The sequence below is a fragment of the Cladophialophora psammophila genome (assembly GCF_000585535.1).
Source record: "Cladophialophora psammophila CBS 110553 chromosome Unknown aczJe-supercont1.13, whole genome shotgun sequence".
Classification (NCBI taxonomy): Eukaryota; Fungi; Ascomycota; class Eurotiomycetes; order Chaetothyriales; family Herpotrichiellaceae; genus Cladophialophora; species Cladophialophora psammophila.
The window spans coordinates 1,134,950-1,157,840 of record NW_006912934.1 but is presented as its reverse complement, the minus strand read 5'-3'; the positions used below and the strand labels follow the sequence as shown (position 1 = coordinate 1,157,840).

General features: G+C 50.8%; 9 protein-coding genes across 9 annotated transcripts; 4 read left to right on the top strand and 5 right to left on the bottom strand.

Moving 5' to 3' along the window:
* Positions 1–152: 152 nt before the first annotated feature.
* On the bottom strand, positions 153–983 carry A1O5_08539 (uncharacterized protein; the record flags this gene model as incomplete). Its single annotated transcript, XM_007749121.1, has 1 exon — positions 153–983. One exon carries the CDS (start codon positions 981–983, stop codon positions 153–155), a length of 831 nt encoding a protein of 276 aa, XP_007747311.1.
* A 3,763-nt stretch (positions 984–4,746) lies between these two features.
* On the bottom strand, positions 4,747–5,304 carry A1O5_08538 (uncharacterized protein; the record flags this gene model as incomplete). The annotated part of the gene is made up of 1 exon (XM_007749120.1): positions 4,747–5,304. One exon carries the CDS (start codon positions 5,302–5,304, stop codon positions 4,747–4,749), a length of 558 nt encoding a protein of 185 aa, XP_007747310.1.
* A 6,003-nt stretch (positions 5,305–11,307) lies between these two features.
* Positions 11,308–11,793, top strand: A1O5_08537 (uncharacterized protein; the record flags this gene model as incomplete). Its single annotated transcript, XM_007749119.1, has 1 exon — positions 11,308–11,793. One exon carries the CDS (start codon positions 11,308–11,310, stop codon positions 11,791–11,793), a length of 486 nt encoding a protein of 161 aa, XP_007747309.1.
* Positions 11,794–12,795: 1,002 nt separating this feature from the next.
* On the top strand, positions 12,796–13,863 carry A1O5_08536 (uncharacterized protein; the record flags this gene model as incomplete). Its single annotated transcript, XM_007749118.1, has 1 exon — positions 12,796–13,863. One exon carries the CDS (start codon positions 12,796–12,798, stop codon positions 13,861–13,863), a length of 1,068 nt encoding a protein of 355 aa, XP_007747308.1.
* A 519-nt stretch (positions 13,864–14,382) lies between these two features.
* Positions 14,383–16,515, bottom strand: A1O5_08535 (uncharacterized protein; the record flags this gene model as incomplete). The annotated part of the gene is made up of 3 exons (XM_007749117.1): positions 14,383–14,670; positions 14,728–16,371; positions 16,423–16,515. 3 exons carry the CDS (start codon positions 16,513–16,515, stop codon positions 14,383–14,385), a joined length of 2,025 nt encoding a protein of 674 aa, XP_007747307.1.
* Positions 16,516–16,969: 454 nt separating this feature from the next.
* Positions 16,970–17,855, top strand: A1O5_08534 (chorismate mutase; the record flags this gene model as incomplete). The annotated part of the gene is made up of 2 exons (XM_007749116.1): positions 16,970–17,040; positions 17,099–17,855. The coding sequence occupies 2 exons, from the start codon at positions 16,970–16,972 to the stop codon at positions 17,853–17,855; spliced, it is 828 nt and encodes a 275-aa protein (XP_007747306.1).
* Positions 17,856–17,871: 16 nt separating this feature from the next.
* A1O5_08533 (uncharacterized protein) lies at positions 17,872–18,841 on the bottom strand (the record flags this gene model as incomplete). Its single annotated transcript, XM_007749115.1, has 3 exons — positions 17,872–18,426; positions 18,480–18,716; positions 18,770–18,841. 3 exons carry the CDS (start codon positions 18,839–18,841, stop codon positions 17,872–17,874), a joined length of 864 nt encoding a protein of 287 aa, XP_007747305.1.
* A 429-nt stretch (positions 18,842–19,270) lies between these two features.
* On the top strand, positions 19,271–20,971 carry A1O5_08532 (GMP synthase; the record flags this gene model as incomplete). The annotated part of the gene is made up of 2 exons (XM_007749114.1): positions 19,271–19,359; positions 19,417–20,971. 2 exons carry the CDS (start codon positions 19,271–19,273, stop codon positions 20,969–20,971), a joined length of 1,644 nt encoding a protein of 547 aa, XP_007747304.1.
* A 743-nt stretch (positions 20,972–21,714) lies between these two features.
* Positions 21,715–22,254, bottom strand: A1O5_08531 (uncharacterized protein; the record flags this gene model as incomplete). The annotated part of the gene is made up of 1 exon (XM_007749113.1): positions 21,715–22,254. One exon carries the CDS (start codon positions 22,252–22,254, stop codon positions 21,715–21,717), a length of 540 nt encoding a protein of 179 aa, XP_007747303.1.
* Positions 22,255–22,891: the final 637 nt, after the last annotated feature.

Here is a 22,891-nt window from a genome sequence, read left to right as displayed (position 1 = left end):
CATCGATTCGTGGCGTTGAGATGGTGTGCATAAGTGAGCTAGTCATGCTTGACATTGATGTGGTCCTACGATAAAACATTGTGAAGCATGTTATACTGCAGGGAATGCTGCACACATTCGAGTCGCTCAGGCCGATCCAATGCCCGAACTCCTTAGGCCGAGTTGACGTACAGATTGCAGGCTTCCACCTCTCGCAACCAGAGTTTCCAGGGCCGATGAGCAGATTGCGGTATTGACCACGTGGTGTCGTCGACCTCCTTCTGACTGAGATACTTGATCGCTTTGCTTGCCTTGTCAGTCTGCAGATCCGCCGCCCTGGTCATCAAGGCCGTTGTTTGGATCATGGCGTTTTTCTGCGTGTAGACGGCCCTCATCACACACTCTTCCATGTTCCCGGCGAGCACTGTAAAGCCATGCCCTCGCATCAGCACCACCGTGTGTTGTGGCAGATCGTTTCCGTCCTGCTTACTTCCGGCAAACGAATTGGCCAGGGAACTGCCGAGATGGACATTTCGCACCAACAGATCACTGATATCGCCCGGTCGCTGGGCGTCCTCAATGTCCCAGACAGGCACCTCCAGACCCAGGAAGCCGGCCATATGATAGCATGCCCGCAGGGGCACGCCGCTGAAGGTGTAGGGCACCACGGCCTCCGAATGGCTGTGAATCACAGATCGAACGCCCGGATAGCGCTTATAACACTCGCTGTGGATATGACGCTCCAAAAATCCGGCTGCCGCGTTCGGGTCGACCGGCTTGGAGTCCTCGACGTAATACTCAATCAAATCATTTGGGGACGAGATGGTCGCGGGTGCGGCATTGCGAGACATGATGAAGATATTCGGATTCAAGGGGTGTCGGAAGGAGAGATGTCCAAAGGCGTCCAGAACATTGTGATAGTGCAGGATATGGCTCCCGTTCAAGTAGTCACGATAGAACTTCTGTAGAACCGTCTGTTCGGTTGAGGTTCGAGTACCCGCCATTGGGAAAATATCAGTCGAAGGGAGCAAAAATTCCAGAAGTAGGGGAAATGAGGAAGAGACGACGTCAAAGTCGGTCTTTCTATAATTTCCGGACTCATGCGGAGTACTTGAGACGCCCATCGAGGGAACTAGTCGGAAGCCAGCCAGCAAATTGAATTGACGTCCGTATGGGGGGGATTTACCCCAAGACCAGCCTTCGCCGCAGTCGAATTAAGGCATTTTCGAAGAAAGGGTCTTGTACCCGCGACAATCTTCGGGCGTGTTAGCGCCCTGCTCTGATGGAATGTGAGAAATAGAATTCGAATGGTAGTGCTATCCTCCTCTACTCGCTGCAGCGACTTGATCTTTACTTGATTAGAGCGGGTATTCAGGTTGGTGTTTGTTAGAAAGCTGTCGCGGTGTAGTGTTTCGGATTCGGCTAAGCCCCGGGCACACGAACCAACGGTCGGCTGGCGTTTATCAATCCATGACAGCGGTTAGGCTACCAGCGAGGGGATTCCACGACCGAGTGGTGCTCTCTTATTACTAGCACGCTCCTTGCGGAGAGGCACAACTCCCTCTTTCTCTCTTATATTTAAAGTCGTGTACAGTATCGGTCGTGTAGCTTAATACATTGAATGCTCAGACGTCCGGAAAGGGCAGCTTCAGCAAGACCGATGGGAAGAGTAGCGATATCGCGGCAGATGTCAGGAGGAAATGAATGTCGGGTGAAATCGATGCTGTTGTTAGGAATGGCAGTAGGTTCATCAGGTACTGTAGGGGTATCTACTATTACTTAATGCTAGACTCTGCCTCCTTCGCCAACAAATCCCGAACAGGTACTCTCCGATAGATGTCCAATATAAATTGGATGTCTACAAGGTAAGAAAAATAAAAGAACTAGTTGAGCACCTACCCTAGGCCCTAAAAATGCAACGGCACCTCGGCACCTTCCTGATTGACCTCGTAAACGAGAAAAATCCCCCTTAGAGAGCCACCAAGTTTAGCCCATTCAGCTGGCAGGGCCGCAAAGAATAACAGCGAGCAGAACGCTCACTGGTTGGGCCAACAGATAAGCGGTGAGCGGATTGTGATGAATCGTCTTGGTGTTGCCCAGAATGAGGCTTCGTAAGGCGCCACTCAAGATTCCGTGACACATGCGAGTGGTGCTTGGATGGCTTGGATGGCCTGGTCTGGGGTCTGACTTCACGCCATTCCCAACTGGGGAATGCTAAGTTACGTTGCTGTGAGAGAAAGAATGCTTCGGAGACCATCGTCAGGCTCGATGCTCTACGAAAGAAGAAATCATGAAATTCTGCAGCATGTGCCATGGCCATTAGGTCTGCAACCTATCAAATAAAAGACCCCTCTTGTGTTGAAATATGTGTGTATATATGAGCCATGCTTCTGAGCTGCGAGAGTCCGGTTCCTGGGACGAACAGCGATTCCATCAAAGAGTCCCCTCGACCAAAGAACTCCTTTGTGCTGCCGAGAAGCCGAACAAAATGAGCGCCAATCAGAGGTGGGTGAAGACAATCATAGGCATCATTTGTAGAACCGCATTGACACGCTGCCAGCACGCAGCCAAATCCGCCGTCCTCACCACGCTTTCTGTCCCAGAGTGCAGGGAAAAGGGACGAGATGCTCGCGGGAATCCTGCCTTGCCGTGGCACGGGCGCCCAGGATAGTTTGCCCAATAATGACGACGGACAGGACGCCATAGCTGCGGAACTCGACAGAATGGCGGATGACATCGCTGCTATGGCGCCTCATGTGGATCACAAAGCACAGGGGACTTCTTCCTAGAGCTGGATTGTCCATCGAGTGCAACAGTACCACGTCCTCCTTAGATATCACCCCCCTGTGCAGAACATGAGACCAAAAGTCAGGGAAAACTGGCTCTACAAAGCCATGTAGATAGCCAAGTCGGGCATATTGAAAGCAAGGGCCATTATGCTGAAATCGATAGTTCGTGAGATTTTGAATGCCGAGTGGCCCGTGTGTTTGTTGTGTGAGATGACGAAACCTATAAATCCTCGGAAAGCGATGGCTTGGCTTGAAGACAATTCCAGCTACCATTTTAACTAAACTTTGTTGCCTTATGTAGAATGAATCAGAAGACAAAAACGAGATTCGGCACCAAAGCAGGACTGATAGATGATTATCCGTTCATAGCAACGTCCGATGAATTGATACTGCGTCTTTCCCGGGGTGAAGGATTCGACAAGAAACCGGTGACCCTAGAGAACGCCCAGCTGCTGTGTGAACTTCTATGGCCTGACCAATCTCTTTTGCTGGGCTCAAATTGAGTCTGCAATGTTGTGCCTCACCTGAGAACATATATACTTGAACCTGCGGTAGTCTGCGCTTTTCAATGAATCGTAGGATTGGTTTAGTGTCGGTGAGAAAGGAGTTAATCGTCCACTTTCTTCTATAGCGATCTCGTGCGCTCCAGGGATTTTTTGCGGTATCCCTAGACCGCAGCGAGGAGTTGCAGCCGTCACCGCCACTACAAAATTAGAAGGATTTCAGGTAGACCAGTGAGTTCCGCGACAATGTTGATGAGGCTCCTTGCAGGAATAGTCGGAGACTTGACGCGTTCCTGGTTCATCGCTAAGGCGAAGTGGCTCAAAATCGATCTGATCGTTTTCTTGTAGAAAGAGCAGTCTTGGACCTTTTGTCTTATGGATTGGATTGCGCATTGAAGCTGTTCGGCGGAAGATAGCCTTGGGGCCGTTGCAGAGTGAAGGTCTCCTCGTTCAGGTTGTTCCGTGCATTGCAGCGAGAGAAAGGGAAGCACTGCCACGAAGAGACCGGTCAAATCGCAGGGAAACCCTCTGTGGGAATATTCCGTGGGTAGATCCAAAGATAGATCCAAACTTGTTGAAAAGTTCCCCTTGTTTGTCCGACAATCTTTAAGTACGCAGCAAGCCAATGCTTGAGCAACGCGAAAACCGCTTTCACCAAACGGCACCCACTACTCAGGAAGGAGCCACTCAAGCACAAGGGAGTTTTTCTTTATGTATGAGCCAATTTTGTCTAATGCAAAGTGGATGGATCTGCGTGTAGTCCCGCATTCGTAAAGGTGCTCCATGATGTCGCCTTGACAGAAATTCATGTAATTGTCTACCATTTCAAAGCATTTGCCGAGCCTGTTCCTGCTCAGGACCAAGGCATTAGACCCAAAATAAGCCATGTCCTCGTATGATTCGGATACACTGCTGGTCAGGCCTGCGACGTTGATGGTATTGTAATGACACTGCAAGGTTTCGAGGTACTTCCAAAGTTTGGTATCTTCCAGATGTCGGGGGCCGTAGTACTGTCGCAGCCTTTATTGAGCACCTCGAAGTACTTCGCACGCAACTTGGATTTGAAGAGGAGTTTGGGCAGATCTTGCACAATTTATCGCGTTGAGAACCATCTGTGGGTGATGAGTGTTGTGGTCGGACTGATAAATGAGGTACAAGTCAAACGCTTCAGAAAATGCTCCCAGGATAAAAAGGATAGTGGCAGCGTGATTCAGCTTGGCAATTTCCTTCAAATTGTGGTGCTGCATTCCCATAGTAGCTGAGTAGATATCGAAAGCTGGGCTTGTTGGCCGATATACCGGGGGATCTGGTACGGAGACATTTCCACTGCTCGCCATTGGTGACCTGATTTCAATTTCTGTCTCGGTCTGCGTACGCGGACCCGGAGTTAGAATGGGAGAAAAAAGGGTTGTTGATTGATTAGGGTTGGAATTTGACAGGGTATGCCTTTCAGGTTCTGCTTTCTCGCTGGCGGGTTAAACGAGCTTCGATGATGTAATCATGTCGTCGAAAGTGGACCGTCTTAAGTTGCCATCGCTATCTGAAAGCTCAGCACCGACCATTGATATATCCGCGGCATACGGCTGGGGAGATACCGGGGCTTGCATTGCGCTTTCGGGACTTTTGGGCCTTCGCAACACTTCTAGTCTCGTTCTGGTAGAAGATACGTCGGCACAGCTGAAGCTGGGGGTCGTCATGGCATTGTTTCCCTGCAATGGTGATATTGCAGAGCTTGACAAAGCGTCGCTATTATGGGTATCAAGGTTCGAGTTACGATATTGCTTCTTGTAGAAATTGATGTCATGCTCCTTCAGCAATCCGTCAAGTTGCTCGAGAGTAACCGGTCTACCAGTCGAAGCCTGGGCCTCAAGTTGCATGTCATGACGACTGGCACCTTCTTCTCGAAGCGTGTGAAGTCTAGGACCGAGCATCGTCCTCTCTGATTTAGACAGTCTCGCATTATAGCGAGAAGAATTTGGACTCTCGGCAATAAATTTTGTCCAAGGCTGAAAGGACGAGGCTAGTCGAGCCATAGTTGATCAGGGTAGAAATCTTAGCGATAAATATTCAATTTACTCGGCTGTTCCACGTAGACGACGGCCTACCGTGGCGAGAGTAAAGCAAATTGAAAACGCAGTATCTCAAAGGAATTGTTGTGAATGAGCCGGAGACTTCAGCTCGCTGTGCAACTTGGCTGGACTATGCCATGATGATGTATCCTAGCTGTTCAGTCAAAGTCTTGTTGCAGCCTGTCATGAAGTAAGGCCCACAGGAACGGGAATGAAGAGCTTGGACTCTTTGTTCCGGGTACTTTCGCAGCTTTTCTTCATGGTAGAGGTCCGCTCAATCGGACTCCATCACTTCGGGATTCGTGGCGGCACGGACATTCCAAAATTCCAACTTCGCCGTCGCTGGCCAGTGTTTGGAGGTTGTGAGACCTGGCCTTGTCACACACCAACAGCGGCTTCCACCTTAGGCCAATCTCAAGGAGCAGTAACAGGAGTCGTGGGAAAGTCTGCATTTTGGTCCGGGGGCGAGGACAATCTGCCTCGACTGGCGACACCAATAAATAATGGTAAAGCAGACGGTCAGAAGTGTCTGTTCAAACAGATCGCGAGCAGCATGATTAGATGCCCTTGTGGTCTGAGGAAAACGCCAACAAACAATTGCCTCAACGTTTCTGCCTTGTCAGTCTTACCCAGGGAACGCCCCCCGTCCATTAACTCCGCATAGGTGGTGGTGGTGTCATTAGCAATGCAGACTGCCGGGTGCCTCAAGCCCGTAGATACGAGGGAAGTGGTGCCAAACAGATATCACTACAAAGTGAAAAGAAATCAGAAAAAGAGGACAGAGACGATGGCCGCCTGGAGTGGGTGCTCAGGCTGAGTTCCCCGCCGCGATGCCGAGGACGGGGATTTGAGGCATACAACCGGAGCTCTTCACATGGAGGACTTCTACCATTCTGGAAGGAACGATTAGTATTCCTCGAGGCTTAGATCTCGACGTGCAAACGTGGAGGTTCCGAAGTTGATGGTGAGCAAATTTGAAGTGCAGCACAGAGAAGCTTTGACTGACAATATTTGGATCTAGCCCGAATAGGAAGCGGCACGTCGCGTCGCGTCGCGTCACGGTCTTGAAATCTAATATCCGTCTCGCCGTCTGCGCCCGCTATCACTCAGCGTGGTGCTTCTAACAACATGTTGGCTCACCCCGCGTATAGCTTGCAACGCTCTCTAATCCCTTGTGCATGACTTCTGAATCCTCTCCTTGCTGCCAAACTCCGGATATTCCACCCCATCTCGAACAGTGTCACAGAGCCAACCTCCGGTCCCAATCGCTTTGTCCACTACCCTCTCGCCCCTTGAAGGGTTTCTATACAGCTCAACCTCCCCTGAGTTTCCCGACACAAATCGAGTTCTTTGAACCGTTATCATCTGCCTTCCGGACCGCTCGAGCCTCCTGGCATGGTCTCATGAAGAGCAACTCGGATTCCGGGTGACAATATGGATGCGTGTCGGAACCTAACCCTAAGACGTTTGTCGGTTCAAGTTTCGCGGTCCGGTTGTCGAGTCTCTGAGTAACTTCATTTGCCTCGTGTTTATTATTTGCTCCGGCAAAGAACAGCATGTTGGATTAAATGCGGCCAAAAGAGAATACGACGTTCAGAGCCTTCCCGGAGGGCGGTGAAAGACGGTTTAGCCATGCGTCAAGTTGGTAAGCGTCCCTGAGGGATCGCGCGTCGGCAATCCAATGCTGAACATTATACGTGATCACATATGGGATGTTCTGGTCTATATGGGCGTGAGACAATGATCGAGAGAGAGCGGAGATGACGACTTTCTGGGGACTGGCGCGCGGAGGTCATGCCCAGAGCACAAAGATATTTTGGCCTACATACAAAGATTACTGGGAGTCTTTTCGGAAGCCAATGAGATCCACTGGCCGGAATCCAGGCTGAATGTTGCTTGGTGCCAGGTCTCGGAAGCGACTTGAAGGATTCCATATCAGCATATCTTCCGACTCGGCACTTTGTCTGTTCCGGCCGGCTATGACCAACACAGAATCCAGCAAACGTCAAGTCAGCATTGGATGCCACTCCTCTCCAACTCTGCTCTTGTTCTCACAGCGGTCTACGCTATAACAGCTCGTTCACCAAACGCGCATCGAGGCACCAGCCATTTGATGTGTGCTTCTTTCGAAGATCCCGATCAGCCGCGTTAATCATCCGCATCATGTCCGGCATGGTGAAATGGAGAGCGCCGATTCAGTGCGCCCTTGGTTTTCTGGAACCTCTGGGCTCATGATGAACCTTGCTTTCGAGCGAGAAGAGGACGATTTTTGAAGATGTTATTTGTGCGTCCTGGCCTGAGATACGGCGAATGTCCTTTGATTGGGTCTCTTTTGGGACATGAGAGAAGAGAAAACGAAAATCCTGTCTTCGAGGCTGCTGTATCACACATGAGAGAGGCATTTTATCCTGTTTTGACAGGGCTTGGACATTGCGTTTGGACTGGAATCTGTCCGCCGCGTGAGAAGGAATGTGGGATACATCGTGGGCGATAAGATGAACTCGGAGGGATGACTGCGAATCCGGACAGTAGGAGCGCGACTCTGCACTCTTGCGAACATATACACAACGATACCTCTGCTTTCTGGCTTCTGCACTAAAACCTGTACCAAGCAAACTGAATCTCGCCGCAAAATCTCAACTTCCGCTTGGATCCACGGTACGATTTTGTCGCAACGAGTCGGGGAAGTCTAGTCGCCTGAGTTACAGATGAGTCTTGCAAAGTCACCAAAACGTCCAAGCGGGAAATCCTATAGTGCAACAGGTGCATTAGACTTGAAACGGTAGGGACTTTTGAGATGAACAGGATCACCAAGTGTACAAGACAGGACCTCTCTCGAGTGAGGATCAAAGCTTTGGCTTGTCTGTTCTTAACATTTGCTGTTCGTCGACACTGTCCCAACCTGTTTGTGGTTTGTGTGGAGTTCTCTATCAGGAGTCCTGCTTTTGGTGGCCATGATGGACATATCTTGCTCGGGTAGCGAGGACGACTTTTCGGTGTGCTCAATGTGACGGATCACATGTGGGGGTTGAGCAGTTTGCTGCGATGGTTGCGGATCGCATATCGATATAGATGCTTTGGGCTTTTGCACGGGGGCGCCATATCTCCCCGCTGTTCCTGGATGCTTACATGGTCCATGGACAGCGGGACAAAACTTTTATAAGTCTTCCCATTCCTCCTCGCACCTGGGAGAGCTAATGTGTAGCAGGTTAGGGTCGCTAGAGCTGCCAGGTCAGAGGGCTCACTCATGATGGCCAGCTACTGAGATGCTTCTCCGGACTACGACGCTTTGTGCAGTGGGGACTCAAACCAGGTGTTAAGGAATTACTCCGAATTATGTTTCAAGTCCTAAGGGCAATCCCTCGTTGCTCACTTACATACTGTTGAGTCTCTTCACCATTCCTCGCTGGCCGTTTCTTATCTCTCTTCATTTCTCCTGCGTACTGCTCGACTCATCCCCTTCCTCTGAAGAACATTTCACACAAAAATGCTTTTCTCGATGCTCTATATCTCATTGTTTTCTTAGTCCTTGAGAGGTCTTTCTCTCCATATCTCACATCCGCGTTATGTCATATCATTTCTTGACAGTCCGCAATCCTCATCAGTTGTGCCAACCCCATCACCGCTGCCGGTGCCTCCATGAATCGACAAGACGACCGAAGAAAAAAAATCAACCACCCGGCACTTGCATGATTCATACACCCTTTTCGCTCGCCGCCGAAAATTTCCTTTTCTCCATCTATCCCAGCCATATCTTTTCCCCACGGAGCGACCTTCCTTTAGCCAGGCGTCCCTTACACTCCAGAACTCATGCACACCTAATTTTACATCCCTCGCCAACTGTTGCGTTGTATCTGAGTCGAAAATGAAGCTGTTGCTTGTGACAATACTCTGAGCAAGGCGACCTAAGACTCCATTCAATCTCGGACCCCGCCGCCGTCGCCAAACAGAGGCCAAGAGGGATCACCATCACCCGGCGCGGCTGCTGCGTCGGCTAGCTTGCGAATAAACCATATTGATTTGGCGTGGAGGACGCGAGAGAGGGAAGGTGGGGGAGAGGGGGAGAGAAAGAGAGAGACTGAAAGGGAGCTGAGTTGTGATCGGCGCAGCCGAGCCTAGTCTTGTGAAGCTATGTACATTGATTTTGTGAGGAAGTCAGTTTATCACCATACCCTCATATCACTCCGTCTTTTTTGTTTTTGATTTTGATTTTTTTTTGAAGACGTGGCGCGTGCGGCTTGTTGCATGCGTTTTCAGCCAACATTTGTACGCACAAAGGGAATTCTTTCGAGAGGATGGAGTAAGAGATCTTTTCTGAGCTAATCATTTCCAAGAGACAGCTTCTGAATGCTCATAAGGGCTTTACTCCAGGTAATGAATCATTCTTGGACAAGTCCATCATGCCGATACCAATACAAGTAGGTAATTACTCGGTATTGCACTGACCCATGCGTGGCCCGCGGGCTGGCACCCATTCCAGCCTGCTCACATCAGCGGTGGTACTGACACTGACATCGCTGTTAATGCCCACCGTCGTCTCCGTAACACCAGAGGCGGACGCCGGTTTATTGCCTCTGCTGCTCTCGTAGACGTCCACCTCGGTAAAGATGTGATGAGTAGCGAAATCGCCATCAATTTACTTAGCCTGCTCAATCGTTGTCTTCGAGGAGGGTACCGAGTCCAGACTCTCTTCTAAACTCTGGCCGTGTAGGCCTAAGTATGCATCCGACCCTTCACTCTTGGTTTCGCTGTCAGTTTGAATAGAGAGGCGGCCACCTTCGGGTGCTGGATCGAATCCCATTCCGGTGTCTATATGTGAGCCCCGTGACAACGTCCCGGCACACATCTGTAGTAAGGTAAAGGCTACATCGTCTTGCGATGCCCTAGCCGAGAGGTCGCACAGGGTTTGAGCGGCATTGTAATCTTCTGCCGTTTCAATAGACACGGCGTTCAAGCTGTTCTTATTGCTGGATCTCTTGCTAGCAGTGGTGGCCGCCATACATAAGGATCACAGGGAATAGGTGTATTAAGATAGGGTGAGGGCGTTACTGGTGGGCAATAGGTCTTCGTTGTATAGGAATAGTTCGTTAAATTGAAGTGTAAGGAGGCGGTATGGCGGCCTTTTGGCGTAGATAAGCTGCGTTATTGAAGACCATGAGGGATAGTCCTGAGTTGCCGTTAGTCACATGCTCGAACATGGAGCGCCAGGTCCTTAGTAGTTAGTTTGAGAATGGGAAAGGTCCTCGCCAAGCAAATACGATGCAGGATAGAGGTCCTCATGCTAGAAAATGAAGGTAACATACTTTTCCAGAAACTTTGTAACTCTCGTCTCCACCTAATAACGAGGGTGAATAGACGTAGAAACTCCTCACCCTCCCAGTACATAAGCAGAGCGTCTCCCAGGTATTTTTCTTTTAAGCGGACCTGTGTGCATTTTTCAACATCGGTAGAGCAGCGTCGTGCTTCAACTCTTCTTCCTCTTCGTCTTTTTTGGCAACGCCGGAGATGGCACCGTCAACTCCATCGGTATTAGGGAAGAGAAAGGCGCTAGAGCTTGAAAAAACACATATGGCAACGCCGATCGTGGTGAGGGTGCCTCCGGTCCCACAAATGGTAGCACCACCAGCGAACAATAGCACCGCAGCAGCCATCACTTCCAACCAAAGTCGCCTATCTCTGAAAGTGACGTCCGCTTTTGTCACAGCCGAATGCCAGAGCGCGATGCAGAAGATATATGATCGGGAACCGGGTTCATGGTACTATGTTTTGTTCCAACAGGGCGATATTCCTCGCTCAGCGCTGTCGGATGAAGGGAGACACTTCATAGAGGCAACTCAGTCCAAGAAATTAGTGGTTGAGAAGAGCTCGCCGCTGGAAGCCTGGCATGGAAGAATGAGATTCGAGATCTGGCCAACGAGTTCGAAGAGTTTGACGAGCTGTCACTATCGATGTGTGTGGCAAATACCCATGGCAGGCCTTCAGACTTTGCAAGAGAACAGCATTAATGATGACGAGAACCTGGAGGACTCGGGATATGCATCGGTTCATACCGGAGACGGCGAAGGCGATGATGCCATGGAGGAGGAACGGAACGACAATAAGGGGGGAGGGCCTGGCCGGCAGACCCACGAGAAGGAAGGAACAGAGAAGCAGGATCATGTCGACGATGAAGACGTGTCGTGTCTCTTGCGTGCGTTCCCTATCGCCTTTGAAGTCATCTTCTGGAACCGTCACTTGCTGAAGGGGAACTATTATACCAAATGCACCGAAAGCAAATCCGACTACCACATTGAGTGGGAGTTCGAGCACAACGCTGCCAACATTGCAGCAAGAAGAGCAAGACGACAAAGAAGCCAAGGTGGTGATCAGTTGCAAGAGGGTATGCTAGGTAGCAGGCGGGAAGAGCAATTGCTACAGTTGCTGGACGATGTGGTCGCGCAGCGTCCATTTTAAAATCAACAATCCACACAACACAATGCAAAGGTTTTTCTCCGTGTACAAGGGCCTTGGGATGAGCAGGGTGATGGCGAGGTGGAGGGGGCAGAAAAAAACACAATACTGGGTAGTAATACAGGGTACTCGTACTCGTTCAGACGTCGTCCCCCCTTTCCATCCACAGCCTTGCATATCCACTAGACCCACCATACCCAAAACCCAGCGCGGGGACCCGCCGCTAGTCCACTAGCCCACTGGCCTGATGTTGGACGCTGGGCCCAGCTGCAAAACAGGGGAACCGAGCCTTACTGGCCAAGAGTCGATGTTTCCTTCGGGTGTTTTCTCGACATAGGGTGTAGCATGTTAAACATAGTCAACCCATGAGCCCCTTCCAAAGGTCCTCGCGCATAATAGTCTATCACGAATCCCCACTATAAGCCTCAACCATTGGGAATTTTTCTCCTGTCCCATCGGTTGGTTCATAATGTCTTTGTTCGCGACTATTTCACCGCCCATTGTGGCATCCAGCTTGTTTGTTTTTGCCCTTGCCATTATCAATTAGAGAATTTCTCTGTTATTGTGACAAATAAAAAGCGGAAGCGATGGTCCTCGCCGAATGAGCCACTGGATGTCTCGGCAAGACAACACATGAGCCGAATCCCGTCCTGAACAAGGTCGTCGACAGACGGATACCCGACAAGCTTTCTTTCTGGTTTGCTTTCTAACTGGACGCCGAACAAAGCCGACACCTTGGTTTCGCAGTGGCTCACGGGATTTGTTCTGGGCGGCCTGTGCAAGTTGCTTGGGGACTTGAGAGCGTCCAAAAAGGAGGACCTGCCATGGAGGGTGAAATATATAAGCACTGGGGAATCGCCAGCTCAAGCTGCTCGATCATCATTGTTCTACACGCAAAAGACTCCGTTAACCAGACAATACCCATTCCTCTTGCAAACCAGGTTCCCTTATCATACATCATCCCCTCACATTCCCATATCAACAGTATCCTCTTCAGCAAACACAATGGCTCCTCGACAATCCACCAAGGGCAAAGGCAAGAGCCCTACCAGAAAGTCATCAGCGACCTATCCGCCAAAAATGATCACCCAACTCCACAGCTCAGAGATCAATCTCGATCTCGAGGCCATAAAGCTGGGACATACACCAGCGGACCAGGGAGGAAGGATCGAAAAGCCCACAAATGACAGGATAGCCTCGACAATGGAAAATATTGCGTTACGGAAACGCGCAGTCATAGGGGAGCTCGCTGAGGAGAGAAGAGGATTGGGAGAGGAAAGCAAGAGCACGCCGTCGATGCCATGCTCTTCAACTTCAGAGGTTACCTCCAAGTACAAGGACATCTCGCGACTCCTGGCATCCTTTCCAGAGTCAAATATAAGGCCGGCGGTCGATACGGCTTTAACATCATCCGCCAACACGAGCCAAGTCAACCCACAAAAAGTTGAAGATCTTTTTCCGGAACGTACGGAAGCTGTCCGCAAAGCTGAAGTCTCCGCCCTCATGCGGGCGATTGAGTTCAAGGGAAATCCGGTCAAAGCATCCCCATTTCTTGAGGCCGTTGGACGCGGAGGAGGGGACGCACTCAGGACGCTTCCTTATCCTCTGAACAACAGAAGATTCCTGAGACACTATGTCGCGCCGTTATTTGAGCTAGAGATAGGCTGTCTGCATTGCGAGGAAGGGTTTCTGACGCAAAGTCCCGCCGTGGAGCAACTCGAGAAAAGGCTCCTCGATCGATTAGACAGTTGTGAGCAGATTGCGATCAAGGTGATCGCCGTGATCGACGCCATGGATAAGCAATGGGAGGCATTGCTGGCCGCCAAGGACTCGGACAGTACGGGTTTCTTTCGTTGCAGGAAGGCCTACAGCCGATTAGAGAAAAGGGTGCAGACTGAGGCCCCGAAGCATAGGAAGTGCCCGTACTGGGCATATACTCAGCAATTGGCACTGTTACGCGCGGAGAAGCGGGTCGAGGAACAGTTGTGGGAGAAACCGATGCTGGCAGAAAACCTCCCTGAGCCAGTTACAACGACATATCACCACCCCCGGCTTTTGGCCGAAGTCCTCTGAAGCTCACGGAAAGTGCTGGGCGTCAGGCATACCTGTGATGAACTGCAGAGGTCACAGTCCGGATGATCGAGGACCTTGGAGATCACTTGCACCTCTGGCGAGGTGCACATATAACGGTGTTTGCCAAGATGGCAATAGAAACCTTGGAGCAGACTTAGTCCGTGTCTCCGCCAGAGAATCGGGTCGCCTGCACCGAGTAGTTGGATCAGGAGATATGCATTGGTGATTTTGATACATAGATATGGTATTTCGCATCGGGCACAAGAGGCGAGCGCACACCAACCGACTCGTATTGGGATCAAATTTCAGATTGACTCCTTTGAAGCCGCAAGGCAGTAAGATCGGCAGTGATGTTCTGGTTTCCGTCGCTCACACAAGGGGCCGTAGAGGTGTAACGGTCGAAGTACACGACTATTTTCAGTCAGTCGATGCACTAGGAGGAAAAAAAAGCCTGGGCTGTTCTCGCAAGCTTGGATTCTCCTCTTCAGTCCCCGCCGGTCACTCCAATTCCAGCAAGCATCAACACTTCCAGACTCCAACTTCACCGTTCCTCCTTCCCTCGATCAGATATCCATCTTTCAGTCTGACACGATCGACAATACTCGTCTTAGTGCCGGCCATCCGATCTTCAACACTGGTGTTAGCCCCAACGCCACAATCCCAATGACGCCCATCGGCCTTGTCGTAGACTTTGACGACGTCCTCGCCTGCGGCACAGACAATGTGCCGGGCATCAAACATCATGTTCGTGATGGGCGCATCGTAAGCATAGGCATCGAAAATGGTTCCTGTGCGGAGATCCCATATCTGTCGTCCACGTTAGTCTATCATCAACTGATCGAATACTGAAACTCATCGACTTACTCTGACACTCCTGTCAGTGCTGCCTGTAACGAGGTGAGTATCGTCAAACTGCAGGCATGTCACTGGACCTGTATGCCCTACTAGGCTCCTATGGACTTGTCCGCTTCTAAGATCCCACAGTCGGACCATTCCATCAGCTGTGCCGCACGCCAACGCTGCGTCGAAACATTGCAGAGCGCCGACAAAATCGGCGTTTGAATCTGTAGATCTTCCAGTCGGCCGCCACTGGGTGTCTGTATTGTTGATAGTTGAGCTAGCTTGGGCTGCAGCCCACAATACGTCCAGTGTCTGCACACATCGCCCTTTCACTAAGTCCCATTGCCGTAGTGTCTTGTCCGCTGATCCAGAAACCAACATATCACCGCGAAGGTGTAATGCTGTAATTTCATCAACGTGGGCTTCAAGCACAAAGAGTGGGCACTCTTCCATTGCATCAGGAGGTGGTGGAGGGGGAGCATCTTCACTTTCATTCCCAAACCCGAGGCCGTCGTCTTCATCACCCTTGTCGTCTTCACCATTTTCGAGTATCTTGTGCTCGTAGGGTTCATATTTGGCACGGCTCAGATCCCACAGTCGAATAGTGGCATCAAGGCTGCCTGTTGCCACGATGTTGTCTTCGACTTGTAGACACCGAACCGATGCAGTGTGGCCTTCCAAGAAGCCCATGCAGCGGCCAAGGTTCAGGTCCCAGACACGAACCGTGTCATCCAATGCTGCAGTGACCATTGTCCCGAATGGCTGATCAAAATCTACCGCGGATATGGAGTCATTATGAGCGGGAATGGTTTTGATGTGAGATCCAGGTTCGAGGTGCTCATGCAAAACCGGCACAGATCTTCTCTTAGAGTATTTCGGCCGGCGTTTTGACTTCGGGGACGTAGAGGAGGGCAATTTGTCGTAGATGGACTGGGACATGAAGGACGCATCCATTGCCTCAGATTCCGGTGTAGCTACCCGGGGAGCATTGAGGGTGCTGGTCGACTGATCCAACCCGCCTCGCTCCTCGAGCTCCTCCTGCATCTCTTCGATCTTGTTGTCAAGTTCCAGCAGCTCATGCTCAACCTCCGCTTCGTCATTTTCGAGGTCGGCCAATCGGTCAAGGGCGAGCCTCCGCATATTTTGTAGATTGGCAATTTTGTTGTCAATGTCCCGAATCTCTGTAGTACACATATTCTTCCGTATAGCCATCATCTCCAATCTGTGGTTGACACTGTTCCTTTTCTTCTTCAGGTTTTGTATTGACGGAGGACCATCCTCTTCAACATCTCCAGCGCCCAATAACCTGTGCTGCTTGGAGCTCCGCCGTCGGTGTCCTTTGCGATGCTCGGTTTCCCCTTCAGGCAAAGACGCCTGAAAGCCTTGAAACAACGAATAGGTGTTTTGGTCTTCGGGAATGTTTTGCAGCTGGTCTTCGGAAATGTAGGTGAGGGCTCGATGGGCGATCTCACTAGTCGAGAGTTTCGCCCTGACGAGCTCAGAAGGTGCTTGTTGGGAAAAGGAGAACACGGCTCTCTGAATGCCAGGGCGCCGAATCTGTCGGGAGATGCTGTTCATGGCGGCAGGATAGTGAGCAGAAGAATTATCGCCCATGAGGTGGCTTGCGGTCGCTGTCACCTTTCGACTAAAGGCTTCCAGCTGGCGCGTCTATCAACACAAAGTCAGTCTGCTTCGGCAGCAATGGGTAGAGTCTCTCACGTCAAGGACCGCGCCGAGAACAGAATCTTCCCCATCTCCAGCTGGTCTGCGCGTTTGGGAGGGAGCACGACTATGTGGCCGCGATCCGGCCATGCAGTTCGAGCGTCTCTGTGGTCGAAGGAAACTGCGCGTTTTACTGTATAAATAGACAGGAAGTACGGGGTAGAATGCACCTGAACAGGCCGAGTCCTGAGGCTCAACAGGGTTCGAGGGCTCTGTCGTAAAATGCGGAGAGAAGATGCTCCAGTAGCGCAGGCAAGCGATGCCTGTGGCTTGGGTCTCGGGGACGCGAGGTCGGAGCTGCGCTCTGACGTATTTTTTCTCCCATGCCAAAACTGCATTGTGCCTTCGCCCACTGCGGATATCATCGCATATTGCTCGCCTTGCTTGCTTACTGGGAAAAGGCCTTGTATCTGACTCTTACAGCAGAGCTGCGATTTTCCAACTCCCCTCTCCCCCAGTGTTTCTCTGGCAGGAGTTCATTCTGGTATATTGCACGACATCCGAGTCCGACTGGTACGCGATCTAACATATGCCGCTTTTGGAGATGGATACAGCGATAGACCTGTCAGATGCCTCAAAGGCGTTGGATCTGGCTAATATTCGTTTTCAACTAATGTTTGTGGCTTGGAGTCCCAATTCCCAGAGACAAGCTCGAATACTGATTGAAGTGCAGCCGACTCGAGGATACTATCACCTTTCACCTGATCGAACGGGTCCAGTTTCCCCTCAATGCTACCATTTACGACGCCGGTGCCCTTCCCATACCTTCCAGCAACCTTGCGTTACCTGCGCAAATATCTCTTTGCGACTATCTCCTCTCCGAAACGGAGCGTTTGCACTCTCTTGTCCGACGATATGACGCTCCGGACGAATATCCTTTCTTTCCCCGAGTCCTGCAGCGACCCGTGCTCAAGGCCATAGCGTACCCCAAGATCCTCCACGATAACGATGTTAATGTTAATGACACCATCAAGGAGAAGTATATCAAGGAGGTTCTCCCAGAAGCTTGCCGAAAATTCGGGCGAGAAGATCGTGGTGAGGCCAAGGAAAATTACGGTAGTGCCGCAACTTGTGATGTTGCTTGTTTGCAGGCCTTGAGTAGGCGGATACACTTCGGTAAATTCGTGGCTGAGAGCAAATTCCAAGCTGAGACTGAGCGATTCGTGAAGCTCATTAAAGCCGAGGATCGCGAGGGGATCGATGCCGCCATCACTAATGAAAAGGTTGAGCAGCAAGTCCTGCAGAGGCTGCGGTTGAAAGCCAAAACCTATGGCAAAGACCCCTCGGTGACCTCCAACGGCGTCGGCGGAGAGGAGAAGATTAATGTCGAGGCGGTGGTGAAGATGTACGCTCAGGTTGTCATTCCTTTGACCAAGGTCGTCGAGGTGGAATATCTCATGCAGAGGCTCAAAGGGACACAGTGGGAATAAAAACAGAGAGCTCTGCTCAAGGCTGAGGCTTTAGGTATTCGGCCACATTTTGCACCGCATCCTTGAACTTGTCTCCCGCAATGAGTATGGCGTGTCCTTGCGGCTTGATCCCCAGTTCTTGAAACGCTCGTTTGGAGTCTGAGTGTCCCTCGTCCTGTTTGATAGAGTAATCAAACCCGCTATGGCAGATGGCATGTCTATGCAGCACCTCGTCCTCCGGATGGAAATACATTGTCTCGAATGAACTAGATGCTGCTTTCTTTTTTTTCTTTGGAGGGTCATCCTCAGCGTCAAGCTTCGAAGCAACTTCCGTGTATGTCTTGGAGAGGACGAGATAGTGAGAGAAGTTGTATGGCTCGCCGTCTTGGATTGCCCACTCCATCTCTTCCAACAACATCGTGTACATTGGAGGCACAACTTCAGCAGGAACATTGATCAGACGCTCTGTAAGGATCAGGCCTATTGGCGGAACGGTAGCCTGGGAAAGGAGCTCCGCAAGGGGAGCAAGTGTAGGTTTCGACTTCGCTTTGGACAATAAGTATTGCAGGATCTTGTTCATGAATGGCTTCTCCTATGATTTTATGAGCGAGCATGCCCAGTGCTTTCTTCTCGCAGGCAACTCACCCGATGTTCTTGCAGATTCAAGACGGAAAGAAATGCGTAAGCGTCCGTCTCATTGCCATCGACTTTGACAGTTGATCCCAGCGTGGGTTGTGACAATATAAGGTCAGTCAATGCAGACAAGTCGAATAACTGAGCATCAACATCCAACAGCTGTTGTAGCAAGGTCTTGATGCCGTGAAAATCGTACTCGGGCTGAGGGTCGAACCACTCGAAGTCGACATCAAGGACATCGAAATCCTGCGTCGAGAATCAGTAGTCATTCCATGCTCATCTCGACCAACGGAACAGACCTCATCGTCTCCGCTGTCATTGCCCATATCTACGTCGATCTTTTCGCTGGCATCCTGCTTCCTCTTGCTCATCTTTGCGGCAGTCCTGTTCTTCCGTCTTGTCGTCGGTCTAGCGAATTTGGGGGGGGGGGGAAGAGGGTGACGGGTCACCCGTGACTGCGCGCCTGGGGGACTTGCTTTTATGTGGTGTTGTGCGTGCAGAGACACTGTCCCTGGTACATTGAGTTAGACTTATGAATTAGACTTGTCAATATGTGCTGCGATCGTTTGACAGCATTCTCTGCGCAGTCGCTCAAGTTCGTCCTCCGTGCGAACCGTAGTTGCGGTATCAAATTCTCCTCAGCGGGGCATTCCGCAGAATTTCCATCCCCACAAAAATTTCGCAGCCAGCCCACTGAAGCCCACTCTGTCGCAGCAGACTCATATTTCCATCCATATTCCCTCTTTGCCCGTCTTCCTCCTCTTTCTCTCGCGCCCATTCGACCTTGTCCCCCAGTCACAATGGCTGCCACCGTCAATGGCGAGGTCAATGGCGCCGCAGTCAACGTCCCTGCAAAGACCTTCGACACCATCCTCGTTCTCGACTTTGGGTAAGTCGGAAATTCCACTGCCCTTTCTCAAAGCGCGCCGACTCATGACCGGTGAAGATCGCAGTATTCGCACCTGATAACACGGCGACTGCGCGAGCTCAACATCTATTCGGAGATGCTACCATGCACTCAGAAAATCGCAGACCTACACTTCCAACCAAAGGGCATCATTCTGTCTGGAGGTCCCTACTCTGTCTATGAGGATGGCGCACCCCATGTTGACCCAGCCGCATTCGACCTCGGCGTGCCCATCCTAGGGATATGCTACGGACTGCAAGAGATGGCCTGGAATTTTGGCAAAAATGTGTTGGCCGGCGAGAAGAGGGAGTATGGACATGCCAATCTCAAAATTGAGAGACACAGCGGCAAGGAAGAGCACATCGATCGCCTCTTCGAAGGTGTTGAAGATGACATCGAGGTCTGGATGAGTCATGGGGACAAGCTGTCAAAGCTACCCGACAATTTCCACCCCATTGCAAGTACAGCCAATGCCCCCTTTGCGGGTATCGCTAGTATGTCTAGACCTTATTTCGGCATCCAATTCCACCCCGAAGTCACACATACGCCGCGAGGTACGCAGATTCTGAGCAACTTCGCTGTCAAGATCTGCAAGGCTCGGCAAGACTGGACCATGGAAAAATTCGTCGACAAGGAAATCGAACGCATTCGAGCCATGGTTGGTCCCAAAGGCCAAGTGATTGGCGCCGTGAGTGGCGGAGTTGATTCCACTGTTGCTGCAAAACTCATGCAAGAGGCTATCGGAGATAGGTTCCACGCGGTCTTGGTTGACAATGGTGTTCTTCGCCTGAACGAGGCAGAAACAGTCAAAGAGACATTGACAAAGCATCTGGGTATCAACCTGACGGTTGTTGACGCCTCGGACCTGTTCTTGGGGAGACTCAAAGGCGTCTCCGATCCCGAAACGAAGCGAAAAATTATTGGCAACACATTCATCGAAGTATTTCAGGACAAGGCAAAAGCTATCGCGGATGCTGCAGCAAACTCACCCCGGGCTGGCGACATAGAATGGTTGCTTCAAGGCACCCTCTATCCCGATGTGATTGAGAGCATTTCGTTTAAAGGACCATCCGCCACGATCAAGACACACCATAATGTTGGGGGTCTTTTGGAGAACATGCATCTCAAGCTGATCGAGCCTCTGAGAGAGCTGTTCAAAGATGAGGTGAGGGCATTGGGAACAAATTTGGGGATCCCTGAAGATCTTGTCTGGAGACATCCATTCCCCGGACCTGGCTTAGCAATTCGGATCCTTGGTGAGGTCAACGAATCGCAGCTCAAGATTGCGCGACAAGCAGATAAAATCTTCATCGATGAAATCGTCTCAGCTGGTTTGTATAGGAAAATCTCACAAGCATTTGCGGCGCTTCTCCCTGTCAAAGCTGTCGGCGTGATGGGTGACAAGAGGGTGCATGCTCAAGTGATTGCCTTGCGAGCAGTTGAGACGACTGATTTCATGACGGCCGATTGGTTTCCCTTTAATGGCGAATTTCTCAAGCGGGTCAGCAACCGCATCGTCAATGAAGTTGACGGCGTTTGCCGTGTCATGTATGACGTTACGAGCAAGCCACCTGGCACGATCGAAATGGAATAGGGGAGGGAGGGTGCCGAGAGTAACTCAGTGGCGTTTAAATAGTATAGGGACAGCAGGACTGGGAGAGGCTGGGGGAGCCTGATCGGCAATGTGGCTTTGGAGGGGTTCTGAAAGTATCTGGATAGGTATCGGCTTCCAGCATCTAGCTGATGTAGTCCGGCCGGTCTTCGAGTCCACAAGCTTTTGCATTTGGCCTTAGAAAATGGCATAGAGAATAGATTCACACCTGCAAAGGAATTTCACCTCGACAGTGCAATTTCCCTATATCAGAATGACGAGGGCGGCATCGCAATCTTGGCGGAATACATTGCAGTTGGCTTACCTCGGTGTGCCGTCGGAACATCCTCTCATTTCCAGTAGGAAGTTCCGCCACAGTTGATCTCGTCAGCCGCCTCCACTCAAGAGTCATTAGGATATTCAATGTGAAGCAATTTCCCAGGATTCAAGATACTCAATGGTGCAGAAATTTGCATCGCGAGGTCAAGGCAGCGATCTCATGCCAGAATCATTAGGCAAGACCTTTTTTTCCCCTGTCGACGAGGAGGTCACAGTCATCGTCATGCTCCTCAATGCAGTCGACCTCACGGCGGAAACCAGGGAAGCCGAACTGCGACCTTGCTTGACCCCAAGCAAATATCACCCCAGTCTGGCCCCAACTGCTTCGGCGCGAGAGCCACGCAATCCTTCATTAAGCCCTTCCCTCAGCAAAACCTGCGTGTCTCTCGCAGATTAAACACATAGACCTATTCCATCTTGATCTCTCCTCGCTTGATCAAGACTTGCATAATGGGCCACGTATCAAGCATGGTTTCGTTTCTCTTCAACAGGAGGCCGTCGTGTATTGCGCCGCCGTCACGGACGTATTCGAAATGGAAGCCCGCCGGCACCACAATATCCCAAGCGTTACCCTCAGGGTCGGTAACCTTTTTCTCCCCTGCGGCGGGCTGGCCCACCATGTTCGCATAGAAATGTGCCTGAGCCATCGCTTCCCACCCATTCTCAGTCTCGGTACACATGACAAAGTAGGGTCTGTGGAGGAACGATGTGAAGATGCTGAATGTCTTCTCAGCTTCTTTCCATGCCTCAGCGCCTCCTGACACGACGGTACCATCTGCCTTATGGAATGAGGAGTCCTCAGTGTGCCACTCGGAGAACGGCTTGTCAAAGTTGCGGTCGTCGACGAAACGGGTGTAATCTTCCATCCATTTCATGGCGGGGTGTTTGCGGGTTTCATCACCCCAGTTCCCTGCGTATACGAAAGCTGGTTTGGTGGGGAAAGACATTGTCAAGCCAAGTAGGTTGCGGGTTGAGCGTGGCAATTGGACACACTGGCTGAACTTCGATGATCTCGAATTTCCGAACTCCTATTCAAAAGATCGTGGAGTTTCTCGTTATTCCTTGAATTCCTGATTCTTATATTTCAGTTCGAAATTGGTGATGGATGGGTAATAGTCACCCTTCTTGCCAGAGTTAGCCACCTGCAGCAACACGGCGACCATGATACGGAAAAACAGACCGAATCATTTCGTGGGACAAAATCTTGTGGAATGATTGTGGAGTGATGAACAATACTATTGTTCTATCAACGTCGAAGGGCCAGTAATCTCAGTAGAGGCGCCGGTTTGCATAATTAGACGGTGTCGTATTCGTGTTCAGCCGACCAAGTTTCCTTACCCGCCGCCATTGGGCAATAGAATGTATCGAAATTTAGACGCATTTCAGGTCAAACCTGCAAAAATTTCTTAATAACGTGCACAGTTTGATGTCCAACCGACAATATGGGACTTGAAGAGCGAAGTCCCAGTGTAGCACCATATTCAAATAGCAATGCCGATTAAAATAAGCATCCATGCCAGGCTGTAGTTCCTAGATCCCGAAAGGTATGCTCTTGTCCAGTGCCCGCCTGGTTGTTTCTCTCAT